This window comes from Elaeis guineensis, chromosome 10 (genome assembly GCF_000442705.2).
Source record: "Elaeis guineensis isolate ETL-2024a chromosome 10, EG11, whole genome shotgun sequence".
In the NCBI taxonomy this organism is placed as follows: Eukaryota; Viridiplantae; Streptophyta; class Magnoliopsida; order Arecales; family Arecaceae; genus Elaeis; species Elaeis guineensis.
Genome location: NC_026002.2, coordinates 27,795,561 through 27,817,295, shown reverse-complemented (window position 1 = coordinate 27,817,295; position 21,735 = coordinate 27,795,561). Strand labels below are relative to the sequence as shown.

The window sequence follows — 21,735 nt, the reverse complement described above, 5'->3', positions numbered from 1 at the left end:
CTGGTAGTGGGCCGCCCATGGTCAGGGAAATTAATTGCGGAGAGTGGTGGGGTAGACTCGTGGCTGTTGTCATAGTCTGCCACGTATGGCCTGTTGCGGATAGTGGGGCGGCGTTCGTTGCCGCTAGCTGTCAGTGAGTAGTGGGATCGTGCAGCACCTGCCGCAGGGAGCAGAACAGAATCGTGGCCGTTTGCTACAGCCTGTCAGGGAGTAATGGGTCCGCTGCTGGAGCCGCGTAGAATCCGCTGTAGGACCTGGAACAGGATCATGATTGTTGTCGCGACCTGCCGAGGGGGTGCGGATCTGTCGATTGAGGTTCGATCGCGGTTGGTGTCCGGCCTCCGTAGGAGCCCGGGTGGAACCGCTCTGATGTCGAAGGTGGAGTCCGGCTCCCGTAGGAGTCCGGGCGGAGCCGTTCTGATGTCGGTGGTGGAGTCCGGCTCCCGTAGGAGTCCGGGCGGAGCCGTTCTGATGTCGGAGGTGGAGCCCGGCTCCCATAGGAGTCCGGGCGGAGCCGTTCTGATGTCGGAGGTGGAGCCCGGCTCCCGTAGGAGTCCGGGCGGAGCCGTTCTGATGTCGGAGGTGGAGCCCGGCTCCCGTAGGAGTCCGGGCGGAGCCTTTCTGATGTCGGAAGTGGAGCCCGGCTCCCGTAGGAGTCCGGGCGGAGCCTTTCTGATGTCGGAGGTGGAGCCCGGCTCCCGTAGGAGTCCGGGCGGAGCCTTTCTGATGGGAATTTCGGCCGCGGGTATTTTATACCCAACAAGTACATAAATTATAAATACTAAAGACTTGGACTTTAGTCTAAAGTTTCTCCCAGTATTTTTACGAACTGGTAGCCTCAACCTCCAATTCGAAGAATTACTTTAATTCCTTAGTGGGTACTAGAATCCACACAGACTACACACGAGCCCAACTTTGGTTGGTCAACCCATGTGCATCTATGGTAGGTTCATAACCAGTTGTTTCTCTAAACAACTTCTAGTAATTGATTTTACCCCAGAACCTAATCAGTAGGCTTTGGCCTCCACTGAAAAGATCTAGTTAGGTCCAACCATTAACATGATTTGATTTGGTGAATCGGACCAATAAATGATCAGGCCTGACTTTGATCGGCCAACCTGACCACCATCAGAAAGACTCAAACCAAATTATCATATTATGAATGATAATTTCATTAGTCAATAAGCACCAGGCCTTTGGGCCTCCAATGATTATTAAACTAATGGACTCATTATCACTCACTTAATGGGAGGCTATGACTTAGTTATCAATATAACTTAATCATTTTTAGGACCTAATAATTTTTGAGGATTTTATTAAAGAATAGATGAGAAGATAAATTACTAGCCAATTTCAATCCTCCCACTGACTTCACCAAGTTAGATTAAAAAGAATTTAATTAAGCCAGCATTAGGAGCACCTAAATCAGTCAAACTGATTTACCTAATGATATGGGTGAGCCATAATCACAAAGTGATCTAATCAAAACCTAATTCACCAGGTTGGCCAGGTAAGTAAAATCAGTGGTGGGAATATGCCATTAACTCGTCGAGATCGAATCACTGCGAGTAGCTCCCGCTTAAAAACCACTGGTCAAACTGCCAAACTACCTTAGACACCAACCGATTTATTAATTTTAATTTGATCAACTTAGTAAATTGGGTTCCACCGCGTAGCCATGAATTAAGTCCATCTTGGTCTAGTTAAAGACATGGACCCATTCAACTACAACTATTGGAGTTGAGTCTAGAGTATCCTTGACCTAATCTAATTCAACTTTTGATTAGATTTGATCAATTACTCTAATTTAGTCCATTTCTTTAAGCTAACCTTAGGTCTAACCCAATTATGGACCTAATCCATCTAACCCATTGACCCACAAGTTTATGCAATTATCTTAGGTCTTAATTCACAATTCTAGACCTACTAGACAATACTTAATTCTTTTAATTAAGTATTTGGGCTGATGGGTCAGGGTTTGACATTTCGAAAATAATTTTCAAATTTGAAAGATTTTATTTTTTGTTCACCAAATATGTTGACTCATTTCACAAATAGATCAGCACATTTCATAAATAGCAATCCTATTGCTAATTACATAACAGAAAATAACTCAATCAAAATAAATCATGAATATTCCTTTAGATCTAATCTAACACATTCATGATAAATTTCACAATTGAACCTATACAATTAATTCCTTTCGTTGCTTCATCTGCATGGGATATAATTGCAGCGGCACCCCTACCACCATAGGAGACCTCATCGAATGGGAGGAGAGAACCTTTAAACCCTGCTTTTCTCCTATGACCGGACGGCCATGGCAACCAACCCAATTTGATTACTTGCTACTTGGATCAAGTATATCTAAATATACCAATTTCAAAATTTAAATTTTAAATTTTAAATTTTAAATTTCAAATTTCAAATTTTAAATAAATTTCAAATTTCAAATTTTAAATTTCAAATTTTTGAATTTCAAATTTTGAATTTCAAATTTTGAATTTCAAAATTTGAATTTTAAATTTTAAATTTTAAATTTTAAATTTCAATCAAATTTCAAATTTTAAATTTTGAATTTCAAATTTTTGAATTTTGAATTTCAAATTTCAAATTTTAAATTTTGAATTTCAAATTTTTGAATTTTGAATTAAGAACAACTTTCAAAATTCAAATTTCAAATTTTAAATTTCAAATTTAAACTTTTAAATTACAACTTAATCTAAGCATGCAAATATATATATCATATCTAAGAACCCGCTCTGATACCATTTGTGGAGAAAATTCAGTGCAGGGGTAAAATGGTAATTTTAAAACTTTTTAAAATTATGATTTTACAGCAGAAAAATATTAATTAATCTAATTAATTAACATGAATTTATCCTACACTAAGATCTAAATATGATATATATAGCATGCATGCATTTAAATTTGAAATTCGAATTTGAATAATAAACACTTTATTGTAATGTGTTCAGAACACAATATCTTTGTGCGGATAGTAGATTGCCGCAATCTGATCACCGTCGGGAGAGTCTGATTATCGCGATACAGCTACACAGCATGTCTGACCTTTGCAGATCGTCCACACGAAGCTCCCGAGCTGATTGACTCCTCACGAGTACTAGCTCGTTGTAGAGCCCTTTTGACGGTCGATGCTGATCGAACTCCTTCGATCGATATCTGTCGATTCTTCGGATGCTACGGATCATCAACAGATATGCTTGAGAGGATGTTGAAGATCTTCCTGAGATTTTATGGGCTCACGACACTCGTAGCTCACTTTCTCACTTCCCGAACCCCAGGCTAAAACTCTAGGGAACTCACCGGAAACCTTGCACCCACTTTTCTTTCTTTTCTTTCTTTTTCTCTTGAAAGGATATGGACTTCCTTCTCACGTACAAGACTTCCTCGCACCCCAAAATTTTTCTCCAAAAATCTTTTTCTTGCACGCCCCACTCTTCTCCTCCTTGTATAACAACATCAAACGTCTTATCCAAAAGAAAGGATAAAGATGAGTAATTGCACATTTGAATTCAAATCAAATTTTGAATTCAAATGGACACCAACTCATCCCTTATCCACTAAACGCGGGAGGCATGGCTTAAATTATACATGGAGTGATTTCATGAGAAACCTTTTCTCATGTAATAAATGGGGCATAAAAAAAGGGATAAGGTACAAAGATTGATTGCCCATTCAAATTCAAACTTTATTTTGAATTTGAATGACCAACCAATCATCCTTATCCATTCATTTGGCACATTAAAGTGGGGCGTGGAGAGGGCTTGGCTTGAGAAAAAAATTCATGAGAAGTTCCTTCTCATGAATTCAAATGGGTGCAATGGAAGTGAGGTGGCGCATGGAGATTGGGTCAATGTGGTTTAATTATTTAAACCAACCTAATTGAACCAAATAAGTTAGGTCCAATTAGACTAATTTAAATCCAACTAAATTAAGCTTAATTAGGCTCAATAAAATCTTAATCAAATCAGAATTGACTAAGCCCAACCTCTGATCAAATCAGGAACCAAACCATCTCGACGATTAGGTCGACTCTTAACCTAATCGGGTCAAACCCAACTGAATCCAATTCAATTGGATTTGATCCAAAAATAATTACTCAATCAAATTGAGTTAATTAGCGATCAAATCACTAATTAAACCTCTCATAAATACTGAGTCCAAATTCGATGGACAATCAGGCATCAGAATTCATTGATATGTAATCCTGATCGAAAAATCCCAACCAGTGGGACACTTGACCCCGATACCTATAATGTGTGGAACTTGTGATCAGAGAATCCTGATTCTCGATCACTGAGTCTCAAACATGTAGGATTCTACATCAGCCATCAGATCAGATAGCAACCTCTAATGTGTGTGACCCCACAAGTTCGAACCTAAGCTGGTAGCACAGGAACCAATTCCTGTACTAATCGAAGTGACCATCTAGCAATGGTACCCGACGTTCGGATAGGTCGAAGAGTCGCAATCGCTACACTCAGAACCTACATGAATATGGTTACTATATAATTCATCCTTTTGACTCCTGTGTTTAGGACGACTCAGGGTTAAACTGTCAACCCTGATCAGATCATCCGAATTGTGCTCAACTCAAACAGTCCTGTGACTCCTCACAAGGACTACCCTGGTCAAGATTTTACTAAATTGAAACACGACTGTACACAGCTCCTAAACTGGAGTGGTCAATCCCATCTTGACACATACACACCGACAAGTCAAGTACTTGACTACACCCAGCAGCCTTCCGTCACTGAATTAAAAATTCAGATAGTTCAGTGTCTAAGTGCAGTGAGTTGCTTGCAAGTCACCATGGCGATCTCAGGTCGGAGGAATATTTATACCCATATTCCATCGGAGCAAATCTTGACAGCAGAAATAGCTCCGGAGTCGGTCACGTTCAGTGCAGATGTACCCTTACATCTCACCTGTATGCCATACCAGTGTCTCCACACTCATTGGTTAAGAGGACAACCAACCTATATGGTACACAATGACCTATGCTTGATAAACATTGTCGTCCTTGGTAACAACGTATCATTTGGTCGTGAACAGATTTAAGGACTAAACGATAAATCCTCCTTTGTCGAGTCTAAATAGTCCTAAGAACTTCACCACAACATAGGAGTTCATTAGAAGATGAAACATTTTGTGATGAAAAATATCAAAATAATTTTTATTAATTCATAATTCATGTACAAATACAAAAATGAGCACAACCGTCAACAGGCTGACGATTGACTTTGGGACACTATTCCCAACAACATGGACCTCCACTAATGAGCTATTCAAATTTTGATGAAAGCAAGATTCAATCTAATATCTTAAATATAACCACCAAGAGACTTTAATATGAAATAGTATCTTGAATTCTTTGTTTAGTAGTATGGCTTTCTCTTTCTCCCATAAAAAAATAGTATCCTTTTCTTTTTATTAGATTCGAATAAATTTTAGATAAAATTATAGAGACACTCATCAAATTTTTACAAGAAATACTTCAATCTAAATTTTTAAATATTTTAATTAAATCCATAACTTATTTTTCTATTACAATGTAGCTCAGCTATCTATCTATATCTTGATACCATTAATGAAAATTAAAAAATAATTAAAATATCTTCTATTTTTATAGAGTTGCTGATGGAAAAGAATTATTTTAGCTATAGCTATTGTTGAGAAGGATAGAATGTGAGGATTTGGGGGAGAGGCAAGAAAGGATTGGAGAGCTAGCAACTCTTGCACATAGCAACAATCCACCTAATATAAGACATAAAGAATGATAGAGAGAAAAAAAGAAGAGAAGAGAGGAAGAGAGAGAAAAAAAGAGAGAAAATGATGGGGCTCTTCGCGACAGAAAAATAAAGATGAAAAAGAAGAAAGGAGGGCTCGTAAGAACCATAGTGGCAGCGGATAGCAGTCAGAGGATTAGTGATCAATAGTGATAGTATGCTATGATTATTGGATAGTAGAAAGAAAAAAAGAAGAAAAAAAATGACATAACCAAAATAAGGGATGGGAGAGGAGATTGCATTAGTTTGAGCTTCAGCATGATAGTAGAACTTTGACATTGATCCCATGAGATCATCAAATGGGGCCTTGAGAAAGTCACTGTTATGTAGAAAAGATCAATTTTAATGAGATTTAGGCAGCAGAAGAGATGGAATCCACAATATATCTTTTCCTCTGATTGCTCTGGATCGCAATGCAAGCAACGAAGGAGATGAAAGAAGGAGAAGCACTCTCCACTTTTTTTTTTCATTAAAATCCAACTTCCAACTCCTACTCTGCCTCCAAAACCATAATGATAAAAATAGATGGTTGAAATTAACTCCTCTCAAACCATGGAGCTGTTAGAGAGTTCTGACATCCATACTTCAATCCCTATTTAAAGCCAAAAGAGTTGATAGTTATGAATCAAATCATCACTATCCACTCTTTTTTGGAACCATCAGATCTACAGTAGTGGCATCGACACGTCAACGAAGTGGAATAAGAGAATATTTTCATAGACAACATCAATAATCTCAACAAAAAGTATGAAGGATATAGATAGTTAGTAGATGGTGTACATCATGATAGAGTGTAACCACTAACATTGATGAACGATCATCTTGCCGCTCTCTGTATGCTCATACGCCCCGCCTTCATCTAGCACACACTTCATTCCTCACATCTCCTTCTAATTCTATCCATTTTTCCAATCGAATATAATTGTATTATGCTTGGATCAGGCCTCCATCATTGGTGGGGCCATCAACTTCTTCAAGGAGCTTAAGTAGTTTCTCTTTTTCCTCCTAACTATACAGTAGTATACATCGGCCATCATCAGTGACAATACATTATTCGCCACCTTCTCTACATTCACAACCTTCTCAAGATAAATTCAAATTACTCTTTCTCTCTCTCCACACTCTCTTGTCTTCTATCTTCACCCATCTCAATTATATTAAGTATCCTAGTTGAAAACTTAGTAGGAAGAATAGGAGATATGTTAGGTTATCATATGACGATTATAAAATAATGATTTCTAATAAAGAAAGATAATTAGATCATATTGTAATAAAAAAATAAGTTGTGTGGTCTAATTAAAATCATGTAAAAATTTTGGTCGAGTCACCCAAATGTGAAGAGATGCCTCTGTAATTTTTTCTAAATTTTATAATGTCTCTATATGAAACAAGTAAATTATGTATATCAAACTATACTTATAGATAATAATTAAGTTGAAAAATTTTCAGAGGTACTTTATAAGATAATTGCTTGATCATGATAAGCACAATCGAAGAACAACAATGTATGACTAGTAGAATATCTCTAATTCTTTGTTTTTATATTTTTCATATCTTTTAACATTATATGTTGTCGAGTTTGTCGATTAGTTATCTTATGTTTAATGCTCCCATAAAGTTTGTGAAATAAAAGAGGTACATAGCCCTATTGCAACAATCACCTATTACATAATATTTATATTTCTGTTATATATTATTTATAATGCTTCGTCCATATTATTCTATTAGTTAAATACAAAATAATTCTTACTTTCCATGCAACTTTTATTAGTACATAGAAGTGTTGTGATATCATAACTGCATATGCTCGCTATTAGTTGATTAGAGTCCTTTGAATTTTGAATTATGATGTATCTTATTGTTAGTTATCCTTTAATATAATACATGTATAAGAGCCACCGGTTCTATAAACTCTAATTTTATAAAAATAAATATAATTATTATTACCTATAAGATGAAATGTATTATTATGATAATTGATATATTGCTAATATTTTTCAATTTGTTTTTTTTTTCATGCCTATTTTTATTTTCAGTCACTCATATAGATCATTATTTGTACAAGTTTGAAACATCATTTTGATTATATTTGGAATGTCAACATTTCCTAAATAAGATTTATTTAACATTGTTGTTGTTTTCTTAGTACTCTACTTTTAGATCAATTTGATGATTAATTAAGGCTATTATTATATATTTTATTAGTAATGTTATATTCAAATTCTAAGTTTTCCTCATTATGAGATATATCATCTAATAAGTACATAATATTATATAGTAAAATGATGAGCTAGTAAAATATACAAATTAAGAATTAATTATTTTCTAATTTTCAAAGATATAGAGTATAAACTAAATATGTTCATCATTAAATTTTACTTTAAAATGCAATGCCCACATATAAATTTAAAATGCAATGCCCGCATACTCAATTCTTTTCTAGGTGGAGACTAGGATCCACAATATTCTATAAATTGAAATTATTTGTTATATAATATATTTGATGAAAATAATAGTTCAAATATTAAAATATGATAAAATAAGAAAAATTATTATAACTAAAAAATAAGGTGAAATGATAAAGTACCAACTAATGTTGTGAACTTCTACCATACAAATTTAGATAAATCTTAAAAAAAAAGTGTGCTCATATTTTTTAAAAAGATAATAGCAAAATATTGTATTATTTTGATAGATATCATGAGAAAGAATTAGCTATATAGTAGTAAAGAAAGAAACTATGAAGAAGAATTAGTAAAACAAAGCATCACATTATTTGAAATTAACGACAAAGTATTTTTGTTAAATGAAAATATCTTCAATGAAATATTAAGGAATATTGAATTAGCAATAATAAAAATATAATTAATAAGATGATGTAGAGCAGAGCAAGAAAATATATGTTTAAGGATGACTAACTTGTAAAGATTTAAACAAGATATTTTTCAGAAACTATAATATAATTTAAAGATATATTAATAATAAAATAGATTAAATTATTATCTAAAGTTAAAGTAATTAAAATTAAAATTATATTGATATAACATTCTTTTATTAATATAGATTAAATTATTATCTAAAGTAAAAGTAATTAAGATTGAAATTATATTGATATAACATTCTAAAGAGGGGCTACAAAATTTAGCAACATCAAATAAAGAAATAGTAAACAATAATAAATGGTGAAAAAAAATTTATACAGCTGACTCAAAATTTGAAATATAAAACTTGATATTTATAGATATGGTGGTTGTTATTGTTTAAATATTTTGAAACATCAAAACTATTATATACAAAGTAAGAGTTAGAGTAGAGGGCAACTTGGTTAAACGTTGCAATATCAATTGCTTTGGAAAACGTGGTAAGAAAGGAGAGGTTTTTTTTTTTTAAAGCTTTTACTCTCTTGCTTCATAGTTATTTGAAATAGATGGCCATTTGAAATTAATTTACATAGATATTTTCTTCCATTATAGGTTATCATGCATAAGAAACTTATAGGCAAGGGGACAAGCGAAAGGCAACTCATTGACATATAATTTCTTAATATGACTTTGGACTTTGGCTTATTTCTAAGTAAAATATTTGAGATAACTAGAATCTTCAGAAATAAAATTTCTTATAAAAATGGTTTTAAATTTTCTTGATACCCTATGATATTTTCTTATATTTAATTTGCTAAATGTAGATTGTAGGTGTAATATTTATGTCTAAACTTTAAATTTATCTTAGAGCTTTGAAAAGATTAAATTAAGTTCTAAACTTTAAATTTATCTTAGAGCTTTGAAAAGATTAAATTGAGTTTGATGATGAATAGGACTATCTTAGCAATGCTAGAGGGAATAGCCAGTGAAGCTAAAAAGCATACTGAGAATTTTATGCATCTAATACTATTTGAGCTTAACTTCAAAATTGTCATCAAAATTTTTTTCTATTTTTCCTTTTTTTTATGAAAAGCTTCAAATATCTATATGTATTATAAAATAGAATGAGAAATAATTTCTAGTGGCATCCTTTATCTTAAATTGCTTAGATTCTTTTCCAAATTGAATAAGTGGCTTAGATGTTTGTGAGATAATTATATAGATAAGTTTAGATTTGAGATTCATTATTTGGCGCATAGGTTAGATGGATAGCTAGGTTTGGATCTATTTTGTCGGTTTCTGATGTGATGTAACTTTGTTAAAATAATTTTGGAGTTTAAAAAAAAATGAATCAATGATTTGATAGTGGAGAATAAATGGAAACAAGGTGAGCTTACTTAAGGGGTAAAGATGGGTTTTTCTATACTATATGAAACTTCCTATTTTGAATTTGTGAGATATACCAATTTAATTCTATGTTTTGTTTCCCCTCAAAAATGACCTTCCATCACTCTCCTAATACATACATATCTAATTCTTGTTTCAATAGATTAGGCTATTTCTAAAACAATCAAATAATCAAAATTCTAGCTTTTAGAAACAGAAAAAAGTAAACATAGGATTCTCATCATCCAAAGTTGAAAGCACAAGAAAAGAAAAGAAAAAAAAACTTATTTTTCTTTTTAAAAGTTATACGATTATAATCTATAATTTTTTATCCAAGTTTCTTCTTGAATTGGCATTGCACATATCTAGTTGCTAATCTTTGGAAAAGATAAAGATTGAGAAGACTAAAGAGATCAATCTTTTTTTTTTTTTTTTTTTGAATTAAGATAGGAAAACTCCAGCCAAATTCAGGTTGAGGGAAAGGACTCCAAACCTAGGTCCTTAAAAATAATTCTCGAAACACTTTACCAACCATACATCCTACACCAAAGAGATTGGAGATTTGATGATTGGCAATAGCAAATATTCTAAGACAAAGTACACTTAGGTGTAAGATGACAATTTTTGGAGAAATTCTCATCTACTTGTAGTTGTATCTTCCATTCAAAACATCTAACAACCTAGAAAGGCTTCTCTCCTTCCAGATCAAATTTAAAGTGGAGAATTAGAATAAATCTTTTCCTCTGAAATCCATGTAATAGTTTATATCATAACTAACATAAGAGTACAAGGATTAAAAATGAAGTTTAGTTTAGCAAATATTTCCAGAAGAAAAGAAAAAAAGGTACATGTTATACCACTAAAGATAAGGATAGAATGGTAATCTGATAGGAGGATCATTCTATGAAATCATCATTTACCTCACATTGTCTCCCCAAACTTTTCCTATTAGAAAATAATTGGTTATTCCATTTATAGGAATGGCATCCTTTACTTTTGTAACCAAATAAAGTTGGCACGTTTCATTTTCCTTGTGCACTTGTGTCACTTAATGACATATATAAATAGCCGGGCCCTGTAACCCCATGGTTATGAACCCATATTCTTTGACTTTTACCATAAAACTGAGATTAAGCTGAGGTTTGGATGTTATCCATCAAAAATTCTTATGTGGGATATTTCGTATTACGGCAGTCTTTATTGTTGTGCAGTGCAGGCCATCTGGCCATGAGCTTTATACAACAAATGCATAAGATTAGCCAATATATCATCAAGTCAAATATAGTCGATGGTCGTTCTCTAAAACTATGGAGGACTTATGGATAGATGTAAGAGTTGTCAAAATTTATGCAGCAAAAAGATAATATTAAATATACAAAACAAACATTGATATGTATGTAAATGTATATCTACATGCATTCATGTATCGCTGACAAAGTAATGGATAATGGCCATCACATGCATGAATGAAGCACAGAATAGAAATTTTCAAATCATATAATTTTTTAAAATAATAAATAATTTAAATAGTAAATCATATCCAATGATTTCAATCATCGGTATTGGGTATTTGCTCATCCAATCCGGGATGATCCTACTTAGATTGTTTGTGAGCATCTATATCTTAACTATACTCTCTCTCCCACATATACTTGAAGTTATTCACCATGCCATCCCCATCAGACATTGAGGTCAAGTAAGATCAATTATTGGAGTCATATCAAGACAAGTTGAAAACTTAATCCACGCTTGCGATGGTATGTGGGTCCTCAAAGTCTGCATATAAAGTTGAATCTTATCTGAAAGGAAATAATTGAACCACTACATATAACTTATGGGTGGTCCATATCTTTCAAGAGGAAAAATGCAAGTGCAAGAAATAAAAAATTTTATTCTATGCAACCATAAAATAACCGAAGGAAATGATAAGGATGGTCATTATATGATTTATAAATGTGGGACCAGATCAACCATAAAGCCATGTTGATTTTCTATGTACCTCAAGATGGCACCTTGAGGCTATGACATGTGATGTTTGAAGTAGTTTGGAATGGAGAAGCTGTTGGACTGGTTTTCAGAGTTTTCGCTTGGTGTGAAAGAGATTTGTGGGGCACTGGCTCGAGTACTGTCTTTGGAAGAAACGAAAAGATTTCTCTTCAGCACAACTCAGGAAGGATTCCATTCACATTTTTGGATACGGCGTAGATGCTTGGTGGGAAACAACTGAGGCAAGTATGAACTGAGGGACCCACATGGTCTCACAGTCTTGAAGGCCGATTGGCAGATTTATGGGGCCATAAGATGAGCTGGAATTCAACAAAAGCATATTTGTAGAGATTGTGGATAATGATATCTTTCTTAAAAATAAAAGAAAAGGTTCAGTAGTATCAGCATGATAGCATATGCTTGAATTCCTTGTGAACGGGAATTATTTGTTGAATAATGCTATGATGTTGGCAAGACATGTGGATGTTTGACTTATATTTTCATATGGGAGCAAACTGAGGTTGTAGGCTGGCATGTATGTTAATCATAACTAATGTAAGGATCCATACATGCATTTATTTAGTTTCATATTGATTATTCATTGAGAATATTTTATGTATTCATATATTGTAGCTAATCTAATCTTTTTGAGAGAGATCCTTGAGTATAGTTAGAATTGGTCATATAGCGGGCAACCTGAGCCCAATCTCAGTTAACCGGGCTTGGGCCATTATTTTCAATCCAATGGGTCAGATTGGATCCAAAAACTAAGTCCAGGATTTAAAACGGGTCAGGCTTGGGTTTACCTCGATGCGGCCTAGACCCGGTCTGAACTCATATCGTATTCCCCACGTCCCTAAATCCCTCTTCCACTTCGAGTCCTCCTCCTCCTTGTCGCCGTCTGATTGTGTCGTCCCATCTTCTGACTTCCTTCTCATGATCTCGAGTCTCAACTGCCTTCTGGTCACCTCCCCACTTTCTCATCTTTTCCTTTTGTATTACCTCTTTGTATCAACCCATCCTCTCACTTCCCCCTTATGAGTCGCCTCATCCCTAGTTTTCTACCTCCCGAGTCTTAGCCGCCTCCTTGTTGGCTCGCTACCTCCCTAGCTCCACACCTCCCCACCTTCTCGTCCTCTTAGTGGCCACACCATCTCTCCACTTCCTCTTCCTCACTGCCTCCTCATATTACCTCGTCATCTCGTTTCTTCCTTGCATCATCTTCACCCCCTGAGCCCCAACCATCTCCTCGACGTCGCCACCTCCTTGCCTCTCCACTTTCTCCTCATCCAACTTAGCTTGAGGTCCGGCCCAAAAGCCTGAAGCCTAGCATGGAGGTGGCTCAGGCCTGAGAAAAAGGCCCAAAAGCCGGGCCAAGTTTGGGCTTGAAAAATGATTCCAGTCTTTCAGGTTGAGTCTAATCCGAACCCAGTCCAGCTCACCCGATAAGTATGTCTAGTTGTGACAAGTAGTAGTAAGGTATATTTTAGAAAAGCTTGTGAGGCCTGCAATTACCATATGTTGTGTATAAGCAAGAATTTGACATTTAACTTTAAAATACCACAATAACATTTTTTCCATTGTCACAAAAAGTTGCAGTGTATTGCAAAATAGGATAAATTAGCTAAACAAAGTAAAATATTTTTCTTCAATATCTATTCCAATTTACTCTGCAACCAAAAGAATAGGTTGAATCTCATGATTTTTCACATGTATATGATGGTTAATCGGTACATAATGAGCATGTTGATGCTAGACCCAAATATGGTATAGAAATAAGAAGCAACCTTTATGTTTTGAACTTTACATGAACAAGTATAGAAAATCAATTAGTATTTTCTACGTGGTACCTCAGCTAGATGAAATTTTATCCATAGCTCTTGATTCAAAATAAAACAGACAACTCGAGCTAAAATAAGAACCACATATCAACTGCCGCCATGTAGTCCAATAGAGTGTGTTACGCAGGGCCGCCTTAAAAGACAGTAACTTCTTCTTTTTCTTTACCAAGTAATGTTTGTAGAAGGCTAAGATGGAGCCAGAAAAACAATGCTTCACTTAATTGCAAATCTAATTACTAACATCCACCAGCAATTCTTCCTGTATCTGGAAACCAGAACCCAAGGTATACATTGAATCAATCTCATTTGTTTGTCATTCAGGAGGACTCAAGACCAAGAAGATATCTGATAACTATGTTGGTGTCTGACTCAAACTGAGGACCAAGTAATTTTCTATTCCTCTAATTCATTAAAGGATGGCTTGTAGTTTCTTTCAACTGGTAGGTCTAGGACGACGCAGCATGGCATCATTCATCTCATTGTCATCAGAAAATATGTCATCCCCTTGACATATCCTCCTCCACTTTCCCTGCTCCAGAAGGGTGATTTTGAATTTATCATATCCAATCTAACTTGTATCGTGCAGTTAATGTCTTCTTTGTTTGTCTTGAAAGCGAGACTTAAAACAATACTCACAAGAAACTACTTTTGCTCCTGGTCAAAGCTTGCTACCATGGCTGAAATGTGGGATGAGCTTCGGAGCTTAGTAGTGCCATCTTGGGTTCCTCAGATATGATGCAATTATAATAGGAAATCTTGTACGAGCCATGCATGCATCCTAGATTCTATTTCAAGCCATGTATGAAGGCATTCGGATATCGTCTTTGCCATACGTTGAATCCAAGTAATTACCAGGCAAATTATTTTAAACTTGAATTTTAGGCTGAATTCATGGAATTCTAAAGTTGTCATGTTTGCTTAAAACAAGTTCTTGTTACTTCATTGATTAAAAGGAGATCCTTTGTGGACTCAAATCACATAGAGATTAAAAGAAATGCATTAACTGAAGTAAATTCTTTTCCTTTTATCCATTTGTCTCAGAAAAAGAAATCCAACAAAAATTTCAGCCAGGCCTACACTTCATTGTCTTCTATTATTTGGTACCACCCTTCTTTTTCGTGCTGATTATCTACCAAGGGATATGGATGCATCATTGATGTCGTTTTACTAGACCAAGCAATTAACATCTAGAGGATGATGCAGCGAGCAAGGAAGAGAAATTAAGCACTCTAAAATTGCTTGGATGTATGACGGGCAATGTAGCGTTCACAATTACAACACCACAATTTGGAAGATGTAATATAATATACATGAGGGCAACAGCCCATATGGTCAGTTCTAATTGGCATTCACGCCCTGGAAACAAGAGATAACTTGGACACATAAAGGAAAGGGATATGTGCAGTGTAGGGCATGCTTATAGAACATATACAACTTTGACTACATGGAGTAGACCAAACAAGTTATCAAAGAGTCCATGCTCATGGTACATATACAACTTTGACTAGGTGGAGTAGACCAAGGAAGTTATCAAACAGTACATATTGAAAAGTCAAGCAAGATGAGCAGTCAAATTATCTTGCTACATTAAAAATCATCACATTTATTACTGTATATCATGGCTTCATCCAGACAATTGCACTTGCCATATTGTGAATCTTGCAAAAATGTTTCAAATATCATGAAATATAATTCATTTGATACTTTGACATGATGTATACGCTCGGTGAAAATGTTACTTTCTGATCATGGGTGCGGGCTGGTACTGCTACATGAGCATCTCAAGCCATTTATAGGCCTCAATATTCGGTGAATACATATGATTTCTGTTGCAAAACTCCAGCTAAAACAATGGTGTCAACCACGAGAAAACCAATTCTAACCTGTATCAATACAATGATTCCATTGCTACATTTTACAGTTCAAAAATCTCCTATCCCAGAAAAAGAATAGATGGTATGCGTGATTCAGCATAAATAAATGCACCACTTCAAGCAGATATATTCGAATGTTGCTCGGAAGAAAAACCCCTTCACCTATTTTTCCCCCTACAATCTCTCGATTCTAGTCTAACAAAGAACGCAATGCAGTCTCTGCTTCAACAAGAGGTTGGCCAGCATACAAATCAAGCTGTCCCTTTCTAACAACAATCAACTTTAATTCACCTGCCCTTGCTGCCTCATCAAGTTCCTGAAACACATCCATTGTGCAGCTTTATATCCAAAATTAAGGGAAAAAAATTCGTGAGTAGAGAAAAGGGTTATCCACACGACAATATTATTGAAAAATTTACCTATCTTTAGCCATAAACTAGTACTAACAAAACCAAATCTTAGATATGACAATGGGACAAAAAATTGTTAAAGCTATATTAAACATGTATTACATAAGGAGTATGCTATCTGCCTAACTTCAAAAATGTTCTGACTCACTATAAGATGGCACAGATGCTTCCAGCATATCATGTTTTTATCAGTAAAGGATTTTCTGTCTCAAGTTTCACATCATGAGGTGCCAGAAAGTATCAGAAGGGTTTCTCTTATATTGATGCATCAGTTGCTACTCCAAAAGAAAAGGAAGGATGTATAACCAGACTTAAGAGCTTGATTATGTGAATCAAGAATAACTCTTACTTGAATAGTCAAAGGAACAATGTCAGCACTGACATCACCTAGCTCTTCGAAAAAGGACTCCACTAAGTAGCAGAAGTTTGTTGCATCACCACGATCTTGAAAAGCAACAGTATAAGATGTAGAATCTCCATCATCTGATGAAGAGTTCATCCGTAAGGTGTAAAGTCCTTTTGGGCCGTTGCCATCAGAACCTCTGTGTAGAAAAATAGCCTGAAAATCATAATAGCTAAGAATAAACTTCTAAACGCTTTTGATTTTATCATGAAAGAAAGTATGGGTGCAAGTCCTGATTTTTTATTTTGTTTTATTTTATTTTTTTGTTAGGCAAGTTGGTTGGTTTGGGGGGGGGAGTTGTTACAGTGCAAGGCAAGTCCTGATATTAAAGCCATATGCATCATACTGAAACTAGTGAAATCAGGTGCAAGGAGATAACCAACTGGCATAACATGGTGAAACTGAAGAGATGCAAAACACTTTTTTTATTGTTACAAAAGATAGGAATATAAACAGAACAGTATGGGAGAAGAATTGCTTACTAGAACATAAGGAAGTTTCAACCACCACGGATTGTACCCTTCATCAATCTGCCTATCTTTGTCTTTCTTAAGAACTGACTTGTGTTCAACCTGCTTAGTTTGTGAATCCAGCCCTGCTTTCTTCTTGATATTTCTGTTTACGATGGAGGATTTTCCATTTGCTTTAGTGGAACTTTCATTATTCTGCATCTCCAGCATTGATTTGTTTTCCATCAGAGAAGCCTCCTTCGATATATCCGCTTGAGTATGACTTCTAGAACGATAGGCAGCATTTGTGGAACTGCTAACCTCAAGGGACAAATCACCTTCAATATAATCTGGGTTGCTTGTAGTGTTTCTGGTCCTACTAGAAGAAGAACCATGATCCTTTTCTAATCTTTCAGTTCCTTGAGTTGATGAAACTGTATCACCCTCCACTTCAGCAAACTTATTCGTCATTGCAGAACAACGAGCTCTTTTCTTCCCTTGCTCCTCCAGTGCTGAAGGTTCCTTCACAGGATTTTGATGAGCAATCTGCTGAATACCACCTAAGATGAATAAATAAAAAATTTTACCTGGTACAGTGATGGATTTCTAAGTGTTTATTATGCCTTTTATGGCATTAGACAGTTTATCGAAGATAACAACTGGATATAATTAGAGAATGTCCGATTAAAAAAATATAAATTTTCTAATATAATGTATTGAGATAGATATGAACAAAATAATTGCTACACATGGTGAGAGAACCTGATTTGAAAAATATATGAAAATAAGAGAAAGAATCATCACAATATTGGAGTAAAAAGCAAATTTCATCAAACTAGTTGAAAAGTTAAGTATTGTTTCTTGGAAGTAAAACAAAAGAATTATTCTTGCATGGAGAATGGGGAAGAACTCGGGATACCCAAGTATTCTGCAACATGCCCAAAGCAAACAAGTCAAGTCGAATGGTATAGGAAGTAATATATGATAGTTTGAGATTATATACGGTATCAGAAGTTCACTAAACAACTAATTTCAAAGGGCTAAATATTTCTAATCATTTATGGATTTTGATTTTTTTTTTTTTAATTCCTCTCCCATTTTTCTTTCTTGGGGTGGGGTTGGGGGCGTGAAACTAAGCACAAGAACTTGTACAATGAATATATTCCTCATCTTCATATTCTGAGAAAACCCTTGTATCATGATATAGATTCTATGCTACTCAAAATCTTATTGCCTCATGACTTTGTGCAAGGCAAGGGCATGTTTGCACTTTTGCACAGACATTGGGTTTGTCACTCTTACCCATAAATTTATTCTCCCAAGACAATTAAAAAAAAACATAAAACATGATAACCTCCTTTAATTAAACCAAAAATGAACTACTTCATCATTGATTATAGAAATGCCCTTGAAAAGATATTGGTAAAACAACCCTAGATACCATATTACCATCTAACCTTGTCCAACTATTTGGGTCAGCTTTACGAACTCTCTTTTTTGAAGCAATCTTTTTTAGCCTTCCTCTGAAATTATCATTATTATTCCTTTTTCTAGGTTTCCACTGATATCATTAGTTGAATGCAGATCATAAACTCTAAATCAGTCCCAGCCAGAGAACCAAACACTATGTAGGCTACGTAGCAAGAGCAGGCTTGTTACTATCTAGCAACACACAAAACAACTTTCAGATGCAATCAGAAAAAGCTGGACCATAGGCAACCAAAATTCAAATAGTAACAGTCCACAAAATAATGTCTTGGTAAGGATTGTAAGTTTAATCATTGGTGCAATCTAGAACCTAATACACAGTACCACAGATAAAAGGATAGAATTGTCCTGAAGAATATGGTTTTGTTCATGAATTCAACGAAAGAAATAATAACAAAACTTGAAAAGATAGTAACTTGCGTTGAACTGAAAAAAGAGGCAAAATGCCATACCAGTGCCACCATTAACAGACTCATCCTTCCCCTTCGACCCACTAAACCCCTTTGGAACATCCGTAGTCTTCGCAATGGAGCTCAAAAGTCCAGGCTTTCTTTTCTCATTTGATTTCCCTCCACTTCTCTTCCCATCCCTGCCCTTGGAAGAGGAAGAAGAAGAAGAAGAATTCTCATCCAAAATAACCTGAGCAAAACTCTTCCTCACGCGGTCAAGCCCCCGGCCAACCTCCTCCTTGACTCTATTCCCCTCAGCAAGATCCTTCCTCTCGTTCTCCCTCGCCTCCTTCGCCATCGCCCTGATCTCCAGCATCATCCTCTCAAACTCCTCCACTGTCTCGTCCGCCACGTTCTCCACCTTCCTTGCCTTCCTCCCCTGTTCTTCACGTCCCCTGCTATCCTCGACACTCTCGCCGCCGAGGAACCAGACGGCAACAACCGTCTGCACCGCGAGAAGGGCGGCGAACCGGAAGGCGAGGTCGAGGACCGGTCCTGGGAACCATCGGTGGCCGGCGGGAGGGAACGGGTGGACTCCCTCCGCCGCCCGCACCACTCCCTCGATAGCTTCCACCTCTCCTTCGACAACGACGACGACCGGGTGGGCGGCGGCGGGTTCATCGGGAGGCGGGGGAGGGAGGGGTCGAGGGGGCGGCTGAGGTGGGGATTGGGATGGAGGGATTAGGGTTTTGGGGAGCTTGGGGCGGAGGCGGTTGGGGCGCTTGGTTCGACGCCTGGGAGAGGGGAGAAAGGAGGAGGCTTGGGGCTGGAGTCGCCTTGCTCTTGTTTGAAGAGAGGAAGGGGAGAGGGAGAGGGAGAGGGAGGGGAGAGGGGTGGATGCCGAGGCCAAGCTCATGATGTGTCATTATGGCTTGGAAGAAGCTGAGAGGGGGTGCAAAGCAAGGGTCATAATAGACTAATTTGGGAGGGAGCACATGGTGGGAATTGTGGGAATTTATGTAGGGTTTGGGAAGGAGGGCTGACCCTTGTCTAATGGTGGAGTGCATGCTATAGGGTTGGGTAATGGGTACACCAGGATCCAAATCATATTGCATCCGAATTAGACCCAAACCATACATACATAGCATGGGTTAGTCCCCATCCAAACCAGCACATTCGGGCATAGGTTCCGGATCAAAACCCAATAGTCGAGTATAAAGACAGCAATGCATCGTCATTTAATTTGTTTAACTTATTTTGATTTATTATAAGTCGAGTCAGATTATCTATTTAATGAAATGATCAAATTTAAATATAAATTTTTGATCCATTTAATAAATAGATTGAATTCAAATTAAAAATTTTTTATTTATCATGTATTTGATCCAATTTGTATCTTGTTTAATGTTACTTGATTGCCACCCATAGTTAAGTAGGATATGGACTTGCATTCGAATGAACATACCTCATCAAGGCAAAAATTAGTTCAAACAATTGGTTCTAACACTAAGCTCAAATCCCTGCATACTTGATTTGACCTAAATCCACCTAGTCATGAATTGGAGCCAATTTAGGTTGCATATAAGCCAAACCACATCCCTTATGTTGTGAGTGATTAAGATCTATCATATATATATATATATATATATATATTTTCAAATAATGTTTACCTTTTAGGATGTATTGGTATATTAATTGGGATGATAAGAGCCAAAATATCAATTACATTGCACAATAAATACTGGATATAAAGCAAGATGAAAGATAAGGTAGGAGTTTTTGCTTCACAAGCCCCGAACACTTATGAGTTAAATCTCAAACCTAACATGCATATTGCATATGTGGTTCCTTTGAAGAAAACTCAAGCTATAAATTGAAAGCATTAGACTTCAACATAGACAGAATGGACGTTCTGCATGGGTATATTCGGGATGAAGCATTTCATGGACCATTATAATTTCTTCAATATTGGTTGTTTATGATTGCTATAAGTATACTCTTTGTTTTGATTTATATATTTTTCTTTTTGGATAAATATATAATTAATGAAATGGGCATGACAAAAATAGAAGATGTTATGCATGGACTTCCTCCATATTAAAAATTTGCTTAAGAGTTGGCGTAAAAATACGAAAGCACATATTCTTGTCATCAGCATATCAACTAACCGGTGTAACTAGATGAGTACACCATCTTATATGATATTGTTATTTATCTCAACCATCATAAAAGGGTACATAGGACATTGTGATTTCCCATTCTCTCATTTTCTTTTCTTTCTTTCCTTTTTATTTATTTATTTATTTTGATTAAGAAGCCCATTGGGGATCAATTCCTTTTCAAGGAATGTATATGTTCCTTCCTCTTCTTCTTCTTCTTCTTTTAAATATGTTCCAACTGCTCATTTGCAATTACATGGGATGTTGATTAAGAAGACATGCATGAATGGCTTGAGATCTGCCAATCATGGTCAGATGTAGCGGGGCAAATGCTGGTCCTCCTCCCCACTCTTTATTTATTCAAGATATTTTCCCGTCTAGATCCTCTTGGACCATTGCCATTGGAATGTAGGATGCTTTAATTAACTATGTTCTGAATCCTTTGTGGTACCACCTCATAAGACAATGAACATATGATCAACTTTGAAATTGGATATGAAAGTCACAAATCCTGGTTGGAATTGCCATTAAGTCAAGTTCCAGCTTAATAAACGAGCTTGAATATTAAATTCAAACTTTAGCCTTAGAGATCGGTCAACGACTCTTAGAGTTGAATCTAGCACCCAAGCTTTATATTTTATAAAAATATAATGATAGTAATGAATAATGATGAAAT

At 35.8% G+C, this 21,735-nt stretch overlaps 1 protein-coding gene across 3 annotated transcripts; it reads right to left on the bottom strand.

Moving 5' to 3' along the window:
* Positions 1-15,555: 15,555 nt before the first annotated feature.
* LOC105052511 (uncharacterized) lies at positions 15,556-19,871 on the bottom strand. Of its 3 annotated transcripts, XM_010933342.4 has the most exons (4): positions 18,964-19,866; positions 17,057-17,583; positions 16,521-16,730; positions 15,556-16,077 (listed from the first exon to the last, which is right to left on the bottom strand). In XM_010933342.4, exons 1-4 carry the CDS (start codon positions 19,814-19,816, stop codon positions 15,952-15,954), a joined length of 1,716 nt encoding a protein of 571 aa, XP_010931644.3. In that variant the 5' UTR covers positions 19,817-19,866; the 3' UTR covers positions 15,556-15,951. The 3 variants fall into 3 exon arrangements, with proteins under 3 accessions (XP_010931644.3, XP_073100804.1, XP_073100805.1); XM_073244703.1 differs by lacking the exon at positions 16,521-16,730 and having other exon boundaries at positions 18,964-19,871; XM_073244704.1 differs by lacking the exon at positions 15,556-16,077 and having other exon boundaries at positions 16,520-16,713; positions 18,964-19,871.
* Between the last annotated feature and the right edge of the window lie 1,864 nt (positions 19,872-21,735).

What these genes read in the sequence shown, in the direction of transcription:
- LOC105052511 (XM_010933342.4), bottom strand. Translation starts at nt 19,816, where the DNA reads ATGAGCTTGGCCTCGGCATCCACCCCTCTCCCCTCCCTCTCCCTCTCC. An exon ending in TGAAACTTCCTTATGTTCTA is followed by an intron (nt 16,731 to 17,056) that starts GTAAGCAATTCT and finishes TATGATTTTCAG; the next exon opens with GCTATTTTTCTACACAGAGG. An exon ending in TTGTTCCTTTGACTATTCAA is followed by an intron (nt 16,078 to 16,520) that starts GTAAGAGTTATT and finishes GATGTGTTTCAG; the next exon opens with GAACTTGATGAGGCAGCAAG.